Raw genomic sequence first — 18073 nt, forward strand, 5'->3', positions numbered from 1 at the left:
TTAGTGGGCCACATGGAGTCTCCACATGTCAGACACCTCATTGGCATGAGTTTAGTTCACCTCAATTTCGGAAATTGTGGATTATATTCTGTCCCTGCAAGCAGAGGGTCAATGCAGTGGGACAGATCCTGCCTTGCTGTCCTAGTGGAAAAGATGGAGGGATTGCTGAGATGATGATGATGATGGGTGCTGAGGTAGACTCCTCAGGGATTCCCAGCTCTTTCCTTCTTTCTTGAGCCTTCTAATGGATGAAGAAAACTGTTAACTCCATTACTGGAAAATCAGTAAGTCAATGATTCATGATCTGTGTTAAGAAAGCTGCTGTGAAGGTACTTCACTAATTCAGGTAATTCCTTCTTTGAGAACTGTTGTCAGCTCTTACATGTGTTAGTCCTGACCAAGTGGGTCTTTCCTAGCTTCCAAGCTGGGTCAGATAATTGCTTATTTTTTCAGTTTTATCTTGGTATCATCTTTGGCTTCTCTTGAGATGCCTACTTGGATGAAAGGAGAGTTATGGGAAGAAGCACAGCCAAATGAGAGACTTTCTCCTCTGAGTCTGAGGTAACAACGTCTCCACAAAAATATTTAGAACTCGCTGTGTTTGCACAAGTTTTAACCTCAGTTCTGCAGGCATGTACATTAGTTTATCTGGCACACGAGTGTAATGGAACAACTCACATGAGTAAAGCTAAACATGTGTAAATGTTTGCAAGACACGGGTCAATAATTCTTTGGAAATCATAGCAAACCAAGCCTCTATTTTCTTACACAGTGCTCTAGTCTGCCTCAGACAAGTGATCAAGAATATCTGTAATAATCATTATGGTGTCACTGTTCCAAAGAGCTCACAGCCAGGATGCAGAAACTCAACAAGTGTAAATTGTTATTGTTCCATTGACTTCAAGGGAGCTACAGGGGATTTTATGAGCTGAGGATCTGCCCCCCATTCTCAAATGTCCAAAACTGCAGAGTAGGGCCAAACAAGAGGTCTGCTTCCATGCAGGCTCCTCCATAAGGACCAATTTTTTAAGTCTTGGTTGGAGAGCAGCCTGCAGGTTTGGCTGCAGTTGGGTTTGCTGAGTGCTTCAGAATGTGCTGGTCCAAAGTCTTATCACTAATTCATCAGCATCTCTGTACATGACCTCTATTTAGAATAAACGTGGCCAAAAATATTTAAATATTTTTTAAATTTTAATATTTTAAAAATATTTAAAGAAGATTTTCTTTAAATTAGTTGCCATTACAGGCAACTTTCCAGGACCAGGCTGTGAATTGTAAGAAGGGAACAGGGTCAGGCAACAGTGGCAATATAAAAGCCCCAAAATTCTACTTTCCCAATAAGTGCAAGGAGATATGAAGCATAGACCAGTTGATGACTTTTCACCATAGGTTTACATGAATTTGATTTGACAAATTACCCAACATAATTATGGTTTTAGCAATTAATTGCACACTGAGTTTCACTCTAGGAGTTGTTCCTTTCCCTCCTGCTGGTCTGGTATTTCAATATTTCTGGCCTTTCTTTAGGAAGCTTCTCAGGATTTGTCCTCAGACATAGCTCACATTGAAAGCTGTTCCCCTTCAAATTTAGGCATCTGAATCCCAGCAGAAGATGGGACCTCTCAACCCCCTGGACTGGTGGAGCTCAGGTCCTTGGTCATTCCCCCAGAAACTATAGGAGTGCCCTGGTGCAAATAAGGAGAGTGAGGTCATGATTCAGGTTTTGTTTCATCTCTGCAGTGTCTGACACACCAGTTTGTGCTGGAGAAGAGTGGCTCTGGGGCTGGAGCAGGGCTAGTGGGATTCCTGGTGAATGTCAGGCTCCGTGCAATCCTTGCATCTGCCACAGGCTGCCAGCTGTGGGCCTTGGGGACCACAAGTGGTCTGGACCATTGGTCCATTGCTAGAAATCTCTCATTTAAAAGAAGCTAAATATGCAAAGAAAGCAAGAATGAGGGTGGGAATGAGATCTGTGGTGATGGACAAAATCTTCTGCCAGACCAGAAGGACCAGAGGACAAAGCTTTGCTTCGTGCCTGCACAACTCCCAGTACAAACGGGTTCCCACTTTGCCTTGAAATCAAGCAACACTTTTAACATGCTGCAGAGCCTGAGACAAACCCCAGGGAGCAGAGACATTCACTTGGACTCTGCACTGTGCTAATGTGAGTACGTGGCTCTGAGATTGGAGCTGGCTCATGCCTGGATGTCTCTGAGAGCAGCAGAGTCAGCTCGTGTCTGGCTGGGGCTGACCCTTAGCAACCTAGTGAACCTTGAGAAATCCTGGAGGGCTCACAGCACAGAATGAAATGCTTTAATTCTCCCTCTCCTCCAGCAGCACACTGCCTTAAGGATGTGTTTTTTACATGAGTAGAAGCATTATTTCTGAGGTCTTAGATATTGACTGTGGAGGACCTGTGATAAGCAGTGTGTGAAGAGCTCAGATGAAGGAGCAGGGAGTCCTATTGATGACCCTGAGAGAAGAATACACTCATTATTAACTTTGTGCATCTTAGAACATTGCAGCTTATTCACATTAAGACCTTTTCCCTCTTTTTGACTGGCTCTCTTGATGAAAGCAGCTCATCTTCCAGTTCCACATGGTGACTCCATGCAAGTTCCAGCCCTGAAGAGCACCAGTGAAGGGATTTAAGTGACATCTGTGACACTGGAATGCAACTTTTGCTCTTAGCTCAACTAAAGCCTTGCTCCTTAAATTTAGTTATTTACAAATGCTGTCTTCCATCAGCAGAGGACATAGTGATGGAAACCAAGAGGAGATGAAGGCTCAGAGGAGATGGAGGTCCAGAGGAAAACTCTTCATTGTTATTAATATGTCTGGTAGCATGAACACACAGGAAGCAAATTCCCCCCCAAATTCATAACTTCAAAAAGGAGAAGCTGTTCAGGGAACTACAATTTGCTCCTTTGTGCAGGTTGGGAAGCTGTGCCCAAAGCTGCAGCATAATCACTGTGTTTTCTGCCTCAGCCTAGACAACCTGTGCCCAGCCAGAGAGATTCCTAATGGATGTGTCTTTGAGAAAAGCCATGACAAAGAAATAATTTCTGAGGCTACAGGGTTTGGGGGCTTTAGGCTCCCATCTAACATGAGAGGCTGGCGTGCATGGATGCTCCCAGAATGTGGGCAGAAAATTTTTAGTAATAACTGGGCCTTTTTATTTCTTTTATAATCTGGCAAACCATGTAGGGAAGGAGGTTTTGACATGATTCCACTAGGATCAGTAGGGATGGTTTGCTTTTAATGATCTAGGCAGCGAGACAGACCATCTGCTGATGTAAATCGGAACAGCTCCGTCGCCTGAAGTTATGTTACACTAATTTAAATCAGCCCATCATTTCCAAGACAAACCAACCACCTTTCACTGCCTTCCCCCACTGAGTGCCAGATCCAAAGCACGTTAAACCCAGGTACAACCTCATGGTGGAGGAACCACCCTGCAAACCTGTGCTCCACATCTATTCATCCAAAAACCTGGTGCAAGCCTTCTGCTCACAGCCTTCCTCTGGCCCTCACCTCCTTGGAGGGAGAGCCCCAGGAGAAGAGGAGAGTAAGGCAAGGACCCCCAAAAGGTGACAGACTTGGAGGGCCAAGCATGCCATTTGTTTCCTCATTTCAGGAACCAAAACCTGGCAAGGGGAAGTGGAGTAAGGTCTCTTTTTCCATCTGCTGCGCTGGCATTGCTCTGGAGGTCACTGCTGGGGACAGAGGTCCTCGCTGGGCCCCATCTGCCTTCTCTTGGCTCCCTCATTTATGCCCACTTGGGCCTCTGACATTCTACTCTGTTTTTCTTTCCTTGAGAATGGATGGGGAATTGGGAGCCGCTGCGCAGGAACGCGCCTGTTCCCCATTACAGCTCCACCGGGGCTGTAACACGATCGTGCCTGCTCCATACCCACACAGATATTTATTTATCCATACAGCCTTTCTCCTTGTTTTCATTAAGTTAGGCAGAAAAGGTTAATCTTTCTTCTGCTAAAGCTTCAAAACCAACCAAACTAAATAAAATACGATTTCTTTCATTTCTTTTTTAAAGGACACTCTCTCTCTTTTTTCCTTTTTTTCCCCCTTAAGTACCAGAATGAGGTCACAGTCAGAGATGCCACAAGAGTAAATTAAAAACAGGTTGAAAAAAAGCAAAGGGGAGAAAGACAGAGAGAGAAAACCACAATCAGGGGAAAGCGCCTGGTAACGTTGCAGTGTTGGTTTCATCCAACCCAGTAAAGAAGCTGTCAAGACAGAGACATTGGTGCCTTCCTACTTTCCCCTTTGTGCTCTTTCTAGGAATCTTGAAGGTGAATGGCAGCAGGGAGGTCTCCTCTCATCTTAATTTCCACTTTGGTTTGCAGCTCCTGGGTTTCCTCCATGCTGCTTTTGGCACGGGGACGTGGGCTGAAGGTGTGGGAACGCCTGCAAGGGTCCCAGGGCTTCCTTTTGCTCCTCGAGCCTCCTGGAGGCTCCTGGCCTGGCTCTCTTGTTTAGTCTGGTTGAGCTCAGCTCGCCTTGTCCTCGCTGGGATGGTTGATGGGTGATTCATCCAGCCTGCTGTCCGCAACTGCCGGGCGCTGGCACGGCCGCCGTGGAAGGACTGAGGCAGGCTCAGGCTGTTGGATGCTGTGTGCGAGCTCTCTGAGCCTGCTCCCAGCCATCTTCATTCCTCAGCCCCCCTTCCTGCCCATCTCAGCCTCCTGCCATCAGAAATGTGCTCTCTGGAGAGCACATTGCCAGCTCAGCCTTGTAGCTGAGCTGGGGATATCCTCCTCCTCCTCCTCTCCTCCTCCTCCTCCTCCTCCTCCAGAGATGGACTTGAGTTCCTGGGTGGTTATCCCAGAGTGCCACCAGTGGGATGACCCCTGGCTGTGCCTGCTGTGGCCAGGAGAAGTCTGCAAAGCTTCCCAGGATGGGAACCCCTCTGCAAGCTCCAAGTTTGCTGTTATTTTCCTCTGTTTTAAGGAGAGCCACACCACCAGTCAGTGTAAAATATGCTTAGAAAAGCAAAAAGAGGAGATTTGCCAAACTCCACAGCCATGCCTGTAGATGAGGACGAAGCAGTAGCAAGGGGTTGCACTGGGGAGAGAAGGGAAATGCCACCTGAAGGGAGCTACACTTTCCTGACATTTATTAGTAGAGAAGAGATGGATTTTCAAAAGCTGCCTGGGGAAGTTTGGGGCAGATCAGCCTTGGGAAGGCATGGAAATGAGGGAGAAGAAGTCTTGCAAGGATATTAACTCCTTGCATTTAGGAGTGTCAGCATCCCATTGCTGAGCACAACTGCCCCATAATTTGTAATCAGTGAGCAGCAAATTACATCTTTTGCTCTGTGTACAGCATTTTCCATAGTGATATTGAGCTCTGCTCTGGGTTTTTTACCACTGAGAAGTGAACACAGGTGAGGCATTCTCAGAGGAGCCAGTTATTTGTCCTTGATATCTGTAACAGCTTATTGCTTTATTTAGTGTGACATCAATTATTTATTACTATTAATGAAGGACACAGATGTCTGTCTGGTCAATAAAATATCTCCTACTCCACAGAGATGATCTACTTAGCTATCATTTACTCTGCCGAGAACCTTTGGATTCTTTCTGAAATTTAATAACACGAGCAAAGATACTCAGGCAATCTAGAAGGTTTGTGCTTCAGGGCTGCTTTGGGAGGCTGAAATCCTTCTTTATATTTGCTGGCACGGTGTGTGAGAGCACAAGTCCAGATGGAAAAAAAAAAGCCCCTTTGCTTTCCATCACGAGCTACTTATCCATGTAATCCCTTTTATAAAGTGATCAAACTCCTTCCTAAAAGATGGTTGGGTTATTTGCCCTTTGCAGGAGTAGACCAGCCATTTATCCATGTCCAATTTACTTCCTCTTGCCATTACTGCCCATTAACCTGACTATTCCTTTTCCATCTGAGTGCCTACCTTGTTGATGTGTTCACAGCTGTGTGTCTCTATTTGGCTTTTTTCCCTGTTTTTATTGGTAGATTTGGGCTTTTTGTTCTTTCCCTGTGAAATCTTCTCCTGCTTTTCCTGTGCCTTGGTCTTGAGCATGGCTGAGGAATGCTGTGCACTCAGTTCTCACATGGCCTCATGCAGCTGGGTCAGTGTCCTGCTGCTGCTACATGATCACAGGATCACTTTTTCTTGGTAGGGCAGGATTATTGGTCAATCAACTGGCCCAGGTGTCCAAAGATTGGACAGGGCTTGGAGAAACCTGGTCTAGTGGAAGGTCCCTGCCTGTGGTTGGGGTGAGGTGAAAGGAGATGACCTTCCTTGTCCCTTCCAATCCAAACTATTCTCTGGTTTATGGTCATTCTCTCACCATTCCACCAAAAGCAGCTGTTGCTCTGTTCCACTGACAAGGTCCCAGTCTAAATCTAGGGAATAACTTGTTTTTTGCTCCTAAAGAAGGCTTAGGAAATTTCATTCCAGCTGCTCTCAGAGCACTGAGGACTGAACAGTCTCTGCCTTCTCTTTTGTGAGATGAACAAATGCAGTCTCTGTGTGCTCTGCTTTGCCCAGGGGAGAGCATGGAGTGGCAGCTCCCTGTGCTGGCTGCAGACTGACAGCTCTGGGTAGCTGGCTTGTCCCCAGGGTGTCCCTTCCCTGTCTTTGCTCTATGGTCTGTGCAGTCTGGCTCCACCAGTGATCTCACTACTCTTTTAACAGGAACAGAAAAACTCCCAGCCATGGGACTGAGGTTCCAGCATCTTTGTTAGCATCTCTTTTGCTGTTTTCATAATAACCTCTTTGCTTTGTAGAGTCAACATGAGAGGAGAGTTCCCGAGATATTCAGGATTGAACAAAAAGCACCCTCTTGCTTTGTGGATTTTACTGCAAGGGTTTTGGCTCAATCCAAGTGGAGACTGGCAGACCCTGCAATCTTCATTTCCCCCCATGTATGGGGACAGCAATGCACTGCACTGCCTGGACAGGTCTGATCCATGGCAAACCACACCATTGCATGTCAGGGCAGTGCTCCCTGCCAGCTGTTCCCTCAGAACTACCCAGAAGGACCATGGAAGATGAGCTTTCAGACATTAGTGCATGTCCTAGAGAAAGTTAACTGTGCGATTTTAATTGTAGAATGGTCTGTGTTGGAAAGATCATCTCCTTCCACTGCCCTGCCATGGGCCTGTCCTGCCCTTCCACTAGACCAGGCTGCTCCAAGCATTGTCCAGCCTGGCCTTAGTGCATTCTTTGATTCAGTGGTTGCACATGACATTTTCCTCTAAGTCTGGTTCCATCCTCTCCCTGTCTCAGCCCACCCCATTTCTTGTGTTCCCTGGCAAAGATGTCCTGGTACTCCTGGAACTGGCCTCACCCAGCTCTCTGCCCAGTTGTTTTTCTTCCTAGCCCTCATCACCTCCTGAGAGGAAGGTGTGAGATCCCACAGCATTCATCCATGGGATGATCTGTCCCCCCATTCTTCGTGGTCAGAAGGGAAGTTGCTTGAGGCTGAAAGAGCCTTAAAGCCCCTTGCTCTACTTCAACAACACATTCTGGTCCTGCTTCTTTATTGGTGATTCATCAGGTTTGTAAGTCACGGCAGAGTCTGTTCTCAATGACTCCTGGTGACAGGGAGTTCTCCAATCCAGCCCAACATCATAGGAAAAGGGATGGAAATGAAAATTGGAATTGAGTAATAGGGGCTTGTTTGTTTGCTTAAACCATAAACCCAGAGCTGAGGGACTTGTTGAAGGCTGGGCAGCGCTCGTGACTTCCAGGCAGGGATTTTCCTGCTGCCAACCCAACCTGCCTGTTGAGTTGTCTTGGGATTTGGGACAGACCTGCGTCCAGGAGCGGGGTTGAAATACAGAGGCTGGTGACAGAGCTGCCTGGAAAAGTTTGGAAAGAACAAGTCGTGCTGGGAGCATTAAAATGAATAATTAAGGCTTGGATTCCTTCAGGGAGGAAAAGAATTTATTGCTGCTCTTTTCTCTAGCCAAGGGGGACATTTGTTACTGAGTTGTGTATTTTGAGACAAGACGCAAATGCAGTTTAGGGGGCTGGGGATGAGGGGATTTTTTTCTTCTACCTGGGTAATTCAGCTTCACAGTGGGATGTTCTGGGCTAGTTATACCACTGGCTTGTTCCTTAGAGTATGTACCAAGAACTGGACTGGTGCTTCCTTTCAGTACTCCTCAATCACTTTTGCCTTTAGAAAAACAAAGCGCTGAGGAGGGAAATCTCCTCCTCCCTCTGCTGTGATGTATTGACATTTCCACATGCACAAGGTACCCAGCACAGCAATCTGGGCCCAGGTTGGCTTACACCAGCATAACTATCACCTACAGCAGCCCTTGCTCCAGTTCCCATTGCTGGGAATAGGGCACAGCCTGGGCAGCTGCTCTGTCTTATTTTCCTCCATGGTACCTCAGGCTTTCAGTTACACCAGTGTGAAATGGGAATTAAATGCAATGAGCTCTAACCAATGGACAGGCTGCCCACTGCGAGGAGACAGGTTGCACAGCAGTGGACAGTCATGCCCAAAAACCTTAATAAATGGAGCGTTTTCAGTTTCAGCTGGGTCATGATCTAAGTGTTTAACAGACTTTATAAAACAGAAGACCAGAAATAAAGGTTTTTCAGTATTTTTAATTAGTGGGTTTTTTTCTTCGAATGCTTATAAAAAAAGCAAGTGTTCTTCAGCATGACTGAAGGAGCTCCAGTCAGAGCTCCAGGAGCTGGCAGAGTGCAGATGAAAGGGAATGCAAAGCTACTGGCTGTCACTGAATTAGGGGGAAAAAAAAAAATCCATCACATTGAGAGCAATTCCACCCAAGCACAAAAAATGTCTTCTTTGCTGTTAGTCAAACATAGCAGAAGCACCTTTTCCTGTGGCAGGTAACTTTTGGAAAAGGCCATGCCCTTTTTAAGAGCTGGACATGCCGCAAGGGCAGGAGATCCCTGTTTAGCCAGGCTTGCAGATCTTCTGGATCAATCCCTGGATGGTGGCTGTGCCTGCAGTGCCTGCAGTGAGGCCACACATCCCCTCTGTGCTGTGATTGCAGCTGGCCAAGCAGTGACTGAGCCCTGCTCCCCATTCCTGCAAAGGTTCCTGGTAGCCCAGGTGTGTTTCCTCCTTGCTTTGTCCATAGGTGACATTCTCCATACACACCTGGAACATGCCACAGCCAGCTGCCGTTTGTTGATTGTGTGTCCTTTGTAGAGATGTTCTACAGTGATCTTTGGGTGATCAGCAGTAATCCCACACCTGTATTGATGGTCTCTCTCCTCTCTTTGCTCTGCAGGAGAATCCTTGAGCTTTGCAGATGATTTGCTCTCTGGCCTCGCAACCTCCTGTGTGGCAGCGGGTCGGAGCCACGGGGACGTGCCTGAAACCAGCCTCTATTCAGTCATTTTCAAGTGCCTGGAACCAGATGGTCTGTACAAGTAAGGAGAGACACATGGGCAGCTGCTGGGGGCAAGGAGGGATCTCCAATGCTGCTGTTGAATTGTTATTGACCTTTCTGGTCAGCACTGTGTTACACCAGACACGGGGAAAAGGGTCAGACTCTTCCTGTTGCTTTGGGTGTTACTCACAGCTGGTGAAATGGAAAACCAGTGTCTGCCAGTACAGTGCTGGAGGCTGGGAGTCAGTGGGACACTCTACTTCCAGTATTCTGTGTTTCCAGGTCTCTGTGTGGTGGACAGCCTTGTCTCTTATGGATGAACTAAGCTGATGTGGTCAGGTTGGAGCAAGTTGCCAAGTTTCATCCTGGTGGGATGAAATAGATGTCAAAAGTGTGACAAGTGTTTATAAATTGCTGTTTCTCTTAGTAGGACATACTGCAGATGAAAGAGACACCAAATCCTTCTGCCCACCACCCACGTATTGTGGACACTTCACTCTTCTTTTTGGGGTTTGAATTTTCTGTTTTAATCTTGTGGATTATTTAGTTTCCAGAACAAAGGGATAATGTCAAGATCCGAATTTTAACTTCTCCTTTTATATCATTTGGACAGGGTCTGGTCTTTCCAACCTGGCTCATTAGCCAGGGCATCCTCTGTCTTGAGAGGGATATCAGGAGTCAGATCAGTAAGAGAGGAAAAATAGAGCAAAGAGGCAAGGAGACAGAGGAGAGACAGAGTGAGCAAGAGAGAAACACCCAGGGCTTAATGTCAGAGTGACTGCAATAATTAAAACACATTTTGTAGTGAGTAATGAAACTTTTTATGGGACCACAAAAGCATTTAAAGTGAGAGCTGGCAAACAGTCTGTCAGCGAGAACTTTTTAAGACCTTGATTAATACTTTCCCTCCACCACCCCCCAGTTAAGCATGTTGACAGCCTCCAAAGCCTTTATTGCACATCCCTGGAGCAGGGCTGCCTCCAGGAGTGGCCTCCAAGTGATACCTCTTGCCATTTAATAGTATCAGACATTTTCTTGTTCAATATCTATAATGCATAAATATAATTATTTATATCTCTGGGAACTGGGCTGCTCTGAAAAGGTGCCAGGGAGAGGCTGGAGCAACCACAGAGCTTGCTAAGAACCCAACCCCATAAAACTGGCCCGTTGTGAGCTCAGCTCCCAGCTGCCAGGGGCACTGGGAGAGGGGAGAGCCACTGGTTTTGATGGAGGCTGCTGCCTTGGTGAGCACATGGAGCTGGGAGCCAGCAGGTCTGGCTCTTGGGCAGCCTGAGCTGCCAAGCCATCTTCCCCATCTGCCAGGCAGGGGTAATTGCACTCACCCATTGCTGCAGGGGCTCTGTGATCTAATTCCTGCTGTCTGCAAAGGGCTGGGAGAGCCTTGGGTGGGAGGCACAGGGCTTTGCCCAGGGTTTTGTCATCCCTGTGGTCAAAGCCAGGCTTCTGCTTCCCAGCCCCAAGGCACATTGCCATGGAGGTGCTCAGCAGAGCTGGCAATGCCCTGTGTCCTGGGGATGGCTCCTGCTCTGTGGATGCCCCTGGGCAAGAGACAGCAGCTTTTGTGGGGAGCCAGGGCTGCAGGCAGCCAGCAGGCAGCAGTTCCCTGGCACCAGAGAGCTCTGGAGCATGTCCTGTGTGGGGACAGGTCCCAGGGTGATGCACAGCCCTGGCTCTGTCCCACAGCTAATGCTCAGCAGGGCTTGGCTCTCCACTCCCAGGGCAGTGCACACAGAGCACATGGACAGGCACATGTTGCTGTAGGCATCTCTGGGGCACAGACCCATGTTCCTGGGCATCCCAAAAATGTGCATGTGTGCACACCACTCCTGGCTGGCTGCTGCTGCCTGGCCCAGCATGTGGCATGGACTGAGAACCCCTGCTCCACACTGGCATGAGCTGCTGTGGGTCCTGTCTGCCCAGCACACACCCATCCTGGGCTTGCTCCATCCTGGGCCCTACCCAGCCTGTTTACTGGGCATTCTCAGATACACAGGCACCCCCATTAAATATTCCTCTGCTCAGATGTCCACAGGGTTGCAACACAGCGTGAAGAAAGCCAGAGCAGTGAAATGTGAGGCTAATGCTGCTCTGCGCCCGCACAGACAGAACAACAACACAAGCACGGGCACGGGGTCATTTCTTAAATTGAATTTCTTCTGCTTGTTTCATTTGTTTCTGTGGAAAAATAGCTATCTGTAATAGCTCTGGGCTGGGTATAATCCTGATTATAGCCACTTGCAGGGCCCTGTGCTGTTCTCTAGGCTGGGACGTAACACACAGTCTGCAGCATCAGAACTCTTCAAAAACAAATTATTTGCTCCTGCAGTAGTCTGAGGGTATCACATAACTCTAGCAAGGGGAGTGGAAGATCATGGAAGTCTCTTCTGCCCTATAAATGTGTCAAACATCCTGTCCCTTTTCTTCTGTAGTACCTACAGCAATTACGCTCTGCTGTGCACCATTCATTTGGAGTACTACCAGCCTGAGATCAAAGCTGGGCTGGAGTATGAAAACAAGCCCAAAAAATGTTCTACAAGCAAACAAATAAACAAAGTCTGATTGATTCCTTTGCTTTTGAGACTTCTGCAATTCCAAAACATAAATGAACAAAAGGAGAACTAATTTCTTTGTCCTTTGCAGTTTCAGTCTGACAAAAAATATGTTGCCTGTCAGCCTTTTCTTCCCCTTGCCTTTAACACATTGGGGTTTAAGATGCCAGTCCCTGCATAGAGGATTTTCCAGGGAAAGTAGATCATGTGAACAAAGACACATGCCCAAAGGCTTGTGTGCATGTGTGGACACCCCTGCCAGTGCCACTCATGGAGATCCATGGAGATGGGAATGTGCTTCCATGGACCTACACAGGCATGCTGAGGATGGTCCTTGAAGACTGTTGAGTTTTGTTGTAGTTTTTAAAAAGCAGAAATCTTGTATTTTTGTGAAATGGAGAAGAGATTGCTCTCCCCCAAGGTCAGATAGACCAGAGCTGTCTGTCAAGCTTCCTCCCAGGTGGATCTGGAAGAAGATGAGGTGAGGAGGGCAGAGGGAGAGATGTTGATGTGTCTGTGAAGTGCTCACCTTGCATGGACCAGCCAGCCTGGACAGCAGCCAGTGCCACTCAGGCGGATGGTTTGGGAGCCTTGGGAGCACCAGACTTTGACAGGCAGCTTGTGATGAACCAAAACCAAAACAACAGTGAGGAGAAAGGGCTCTGGCTTGTCTCAGAGATCAAACTCAGCTTGGAGGACTGAGCACCCCACAGACCCATCCAATCTCTTTCCCTGGGCACCCCAGAGCCTACCTGAGCCTTCAGCCCAGCTCATCCATCTCAGCTCTCACCCCATTGCTCAGGGAGTGCCTGGGGATGCCTCATGGCTGAGCTGTACCTACTTGGCTACCAGAAGGAAGCTTTGCCAGCCCAGCACGTTTGCTTCAGATGCTTGGGGAGACACCAAGCATCCCTCAGCCAAAAAGGGAAATTCTGGGAAGGGAAATGAAAACCCCCTCCAGCTCCTCAATGGAGCTGCAGTGCAAATACACCAACTTCTTCCCTGCGCCACAGATACTATAATTATAGATTAGATTAAATCCCAATGTTTCACTTTATTTACATTCCTGACCTAGCCTATTCATTTCCAGTGTTTGTGCCAAGAATCAGCACAAAATTTACTGGAAATAATATGGAAGTCATCAGGATTCCTTCCAGAGCCTTTCCTTGGAGTGTGTTCATATGCTGTGAAGCAGCCTTGACTTTACATTCCCTTTGCTGGCTCAAATGGGGCTTCCCCAGGGTGAGCATGAAGCAGCCCAAAGGCTCTGGGAGAGCACGTTTCAGGGGTGTTGGAAACCTCTTCCTAGGGGCTGAAGATTCAGGACTGCTGCAGGAGGGAAGGGGACTCAGTCAGAGCTCAGAATGACAACATGAGGCTCCCATCTGCAGCCAGGACCCATCAAGTCCTGCCCAGACAGTGCCACCCTCTGTAGGGTCTGCAAGCCATTGACGCACCTTGGGATAACATGGAACATCCCTTTTCTGGTGAACTTAAGGAAAAAGGCAGAGGTGTGGAGCAGGGAGAACCATCAGAGCATGGAGAGGCAGTGGCTGAGATCCCACAGGCTGAACGTGCTGAAGGAGCTGGCCCAGAGCAAGGCTGATGAATGCAGAGTGACCTCTGCCGTGTGCATAGCTGGGATAAAGAGTGGAACAGAAAACCCTTGGTGCTCAGGAGTGTGTTAATGCTGGCAGCAGTCCCCTGCTCCTTATATGATGCTAATTGTTGTTGTTGGTCTTTCGTCAGGAAGACACGTGAATGCAATTGGAGACAGATCCCAAACAGCCCAGTGGCATGGGTTAAAACACATCTGTTACAGCCCTTGGCTGGGTCCCCTGTGTGCACAGGAGCTGTGCTGCTTCCTTGAATCCCCCTCTCCCATTCCACGTGCTCTCCAGCTTCCCAGAGCTGAGTGTAGCTTCTCCTCAGGCATTCCTGGCTTGCGGAAGCTCAGACAAGGCAAGTCAGGAGCTAAGCAAGTGCTGGCTAAACCCTGGGCCTGCACTCCAAATGCAGCTCATTCTTTCTCAGCACTTTGGGGCTGTGCAGAACCAGGCTGCCCAAAGGCTGGCTCAGGTGTGTGGTTGTTTTTGCTGAAGTGAGTCCAGCACGGAGCCCTCTGGGCTCACCTGGGCTGTGTGTAGGTCACTGGATTTCAGGGGATTGGCCCCATGAAGGATGGTGTGTACAGGGTGGTCAGGGGTTCAGAAGGAGGATATCATGTCTCTGCATTGATTTTCATCTAGTCCCATTTATGGAGGTTCCAGCATCAGGAGGATACACATCTAAAAACCACAGAGAAAACATTCATGGTTTTTCATGGCCAGTCAAATCTGGGGGCTCTTCCCAGCTTCACCATTTACTCTGCTGAGGGATTTAAGGAGATAATTTTGTCTCGCTTCCATCATCACCTGTTTACCTGTCCCCTTTAAAAACTCAAGTTTTAATCTTGTGCTGTCTTTGTGTGCAGCCTGGCCAGGGTGCCTCAGACCAAGGCCTCCAGGTGCTGCTGCAGTGTTGCTACACTGACTATTTGCCATCACCCCTCTAAAAGTTGTGTTTGTACCTGGATCTTCCTTCTGATCTGTCTCTGCCACCAATACTCAACCACCTGGGACAGATCTGGAGTCAGGAGATGCCTTTCACCTCAGTAGAACCTTCTTCTTTAGAATCTTCCAATCTTATGGGTATCCCACATCTTTTTCTGAAAGATCTGATTTTCTTTCCCAAATTCTCTGTTTTTGCCCATACCTGCCACAGAGAGCAATAGAACACTTCTGATATCTCCTATGGCCATCTCCTCTCTGCCCCTTCCTCAGGACAGTCAGATTGAAACAACATCACTGGTTTTGTCCCCAAAATCTGCCAGCATCTAAATCCCAAACCTATCTGGGTCCAGACCCATTCATGTCTCTCTGGAGGTGGCTGGAGGAAGGCTGGCAGTGGTGTAGTGAGGAAAAGGAAGGAGGAAGATGCATGGAGGGGTTATTTTGTGGGGTATTGCAGCTGGGGGAGTGTGCCCATATGGGATTATTCCTGGGAATGGCAATGAGGTGGAGAGGAAGATTTTGGCCTCTTTGCCTATTGGTAGACAAAAGGATCTTTACAGTTCCACCTTTTTCCCATCAGCAATCCCATATCACCACCCCCTTTTAGTCACAGACTTGGAGAGGATCCTTATTCCTGACTGTAGGACGCTGCTCCACGTCCAAGTCTTATCTCATGGACTAATGGGAGAGGGAGTGCAAGAGCTGTGATATAAATATCAACACGGGCGTTGCTGGCTTTGATTTGCTCCAAGCCAGCCAAACCTGCATTGTGCTACTGCCTTGGAGCCATTTGTTTTGTTCATTTGGTCTTCATGGTGCAGAGCACCCTCATCCTGAAGGCTGGAAAGCTGAGGGACACGTTGGTTTGATTCTTACAGCACAGTTTGAGCTCCAGGACACAAGGAACACAGGACACACCCTGGTTTTGGTTTTGGTTTTTTTTTTCATTCTTTAATCATGTAGAGAAGTGGGAATGAGGAGAAGGACAAACGTCCTTGTTTTCTAGCAAGAGGAACTGGAAAGGAGAGGTGTGACATGCCTGTAGCTCCTCAGTGATCCAGAGCTGAGCAGAGGGGAGGGATGGCTGTGCTCACATTTCACTAAGCCCTATTTTAGGAGAACACTTAGGAGAATTGCTTTTTTGGTCAAGTGATTAAGAGATGCTCCCTGCAAAAGATTGTATTCTCTTCCTGATTTTCTTGTGCACTCTGGGACCCAGGTACCTGAGAGTGGGAAGTCTGGCAGCTGCCCTATACCCACAGCAGCTCAACCTGATATTTCCAGATAACTCAAGATTTGGGCTTATTCAAGCTTTAAAGAGTGGCCAAAAGCAGCACAGTTCTGTCCACAAACATGCCCAAGGAGGAGTGTGACCAGCTCCTGTGGTGCCCAGGTGTTCAGTCACTGCTGAACCCACAGGTCTTACCTGAGCCCAGAACCAACCCAGTCAGTCAGTCAGCTCAGACAGACTCTGCATGGGACCCCAGGTCCCCAAAGGTGCAGATATTTGGCAGTGATCCCTGAATAAAAGGATAAGTCACAAATTAATACCACTTGTCCATCTTTTTGTCCACTCTCAAAAGCAAAGTTTGGATGCCATGAGCTACAAGTTCTGTCCCAGGTCAGCCCAGCAGTGTGCATTTCTCTCACATGTGGCTGCAAGTCCATAAAACTAGTCTAAACTTTTTTTTTTTTGTTGTTTCATTTTTCCAAAGGACACCTGAAGTACATCCCAGCCCATCCTTTTCTTGTAACAACAGCGAAGAGAGTCCTTCACCAGCCTTATCTCCCAGAGAACACTTAATTATTTTAATTTTCCTTTTGTGTGTGTATTATTATTGTGTGCAGAGCATGACATCAGTAAGCACCCACCTCCTGATCATGCCAAACTGGAGTTTATCAGCACAAAGTGACCTCACCAGCTCTGCCACCCCTTCACCCCTCAGGGCCATGGCTCTTTTCCAGAGGAACTGGAAGTATCTGCAGGGAGTTTGTCACAGGAGAGCTGTGGGCAATGGGGTCCAGATCTCAAATGGCCTTTAATTTATTCCTTAGGCTTTGGGTTGTTTCCCCCTTGCCTGTGGTTGTAAAAGTATCCAGTACATTGAGATGTCTCCATTTTGGGAGCATCATCTTCAAGGCTTCACCATCAGAGCCACAGCTGCCCTTGGCTTCAGCTGAATTTGTGACACTGTAAAACAGTCATCAAAAAAGTTACCTCAAAGTAGCTGCTTCTTGCTGAGTTTTCCCACCTGTAAAACAGATATATCAAAACTGAACCCCACCCTTTGCTGGGCTTCCAGTACAGGGAGGGGATCCACAGTAAAATGGGGGAATAATGTGAGGAACAGCTGCTGGCTGCAGAGATGGCACCTGTGGTGAGGTGGGGCTTGCTGTGGGTGATGCTCTGTGCTGAGCTCTGGCCCTTTGGTCTCTGCTTGGCCACCCCCATGTGATGCCACTCCCAAGGATATTTCCTTGGAGTACCTTCAGAGCAATTGCTCCCACCACATGTGCCCTCATTGCTCCTGCTCACCTCACACACACATTTGCTTCCCTCATCAGGAATGAGATCAATTTGATTATACAGCAATATGGTTTCTGTTATGAGAAGGGGGAAAAAATTACCCTGGCTTTCACAAAAAACCCTCGGAGCCAAAGCTTATGTCATGGTGTAAAAGTTTCTAAGAAAAAAAAAAGAAGTAGGGTCTGTGGGATGCTGGCTGTTCAAGGGGTGATGGATGGAGGGGCCAGTGGGGTCCTGTTTGCACTGGATGGTTAGGTGTGGAGACTCCCCTGGCAGGATGGGTGTGAAGGGAGCTCAAAGCTGGGTCACAGGGACGTGCTGTCCAAACACCTGGGCAGTGAGCTGGCTGTCACACCCCTGGATCAGCGTCTGCTGCTTCTCTGCCATCTCTTCTCCTCTTGATTTCTGCCAGGCAAACTGTAAGGCAGCCCATGGCAGCAGCAACCTGAGCTAGGTCTGCAGCATGCCAGTTTTGTCCTTCCCTCAGAGCATCTCCCACTGCCCTGCAGCTACAGGAGTGGCTTTCCCTCCTAATCTCATTGCACAACCCCAAACACAAGGCCCTGGGACACTTTCATGTTTTCCTTTCCTCTGGTTTGCATCGTTGCAACATCCCAATATTCAGCCTTTCTGGGCAGGTCTGTGGGGTTGTGTCCTGCACACAGGAGGTTTTGCACACCCCAGCTTCTCACATGGGGCAGGGGATGCTGGGAGGGGCTGGTTGGTCTCCAGGAGACCCACCCCAGGCTGCTGGGGGAACTCTCAGACAAAGCAACTGAAACCAAAATACTTCTTCAGTGTTTTGACACATCACTGCTGATGTAAGGGGAAGGACTTCAAGCCATTTCAGCTGCCACAGGTTGTACTCTTGGCCCTACATTGCAGAGTGGTCTTTGCCCCTTGTGCCCCTCCCCTCTGGGTCTGGGGGCTTTGTTAGGTTGGTGGATGTTTTGTGGTGTTGCGTCCCCATGGGTGCTGCCCTCCTGAGGGCACAGAGATGGATGGATGGATGAGGACCAGGGTGCATTTCTGTCCCAGCTCTCTATAGCTTTGGC

General features: G+C 48.2%; 1 protein-coding gene across 1 annotated transcript in view; it reads left to right on the forward strand.

Annotated features, from left to right (window-relative positions):
- The window catches only part of ASTN2 (astrotactin 2), a 316378-nt gene that overhangs the window by 276242 nt on the left and 22063 nt on the right, over positions 1-18073 (forward strand). Inside the window, exon 20 of the mRNA XM_079324231.1 lies at positions 9268-9409. Coding sequence (XP_079180357.1) covers positions 9268-9409 — 142 coding nt within the window. The remainder of the gene's footprint in view (positions 1-9267; positions 9410-18073) is intronic.

Source organism: Erithacus rubecula, assembly GCF_903797595.1.
Source record: "Erithacus rubecula genome assembly, chromosome: 21".
Taxonomy (NCBI): Eukaryota; Metazoa; Chordata; class Aves; order Passeriformes; family Muscicapidae; genus Erithacus; species Erithacus rubecula.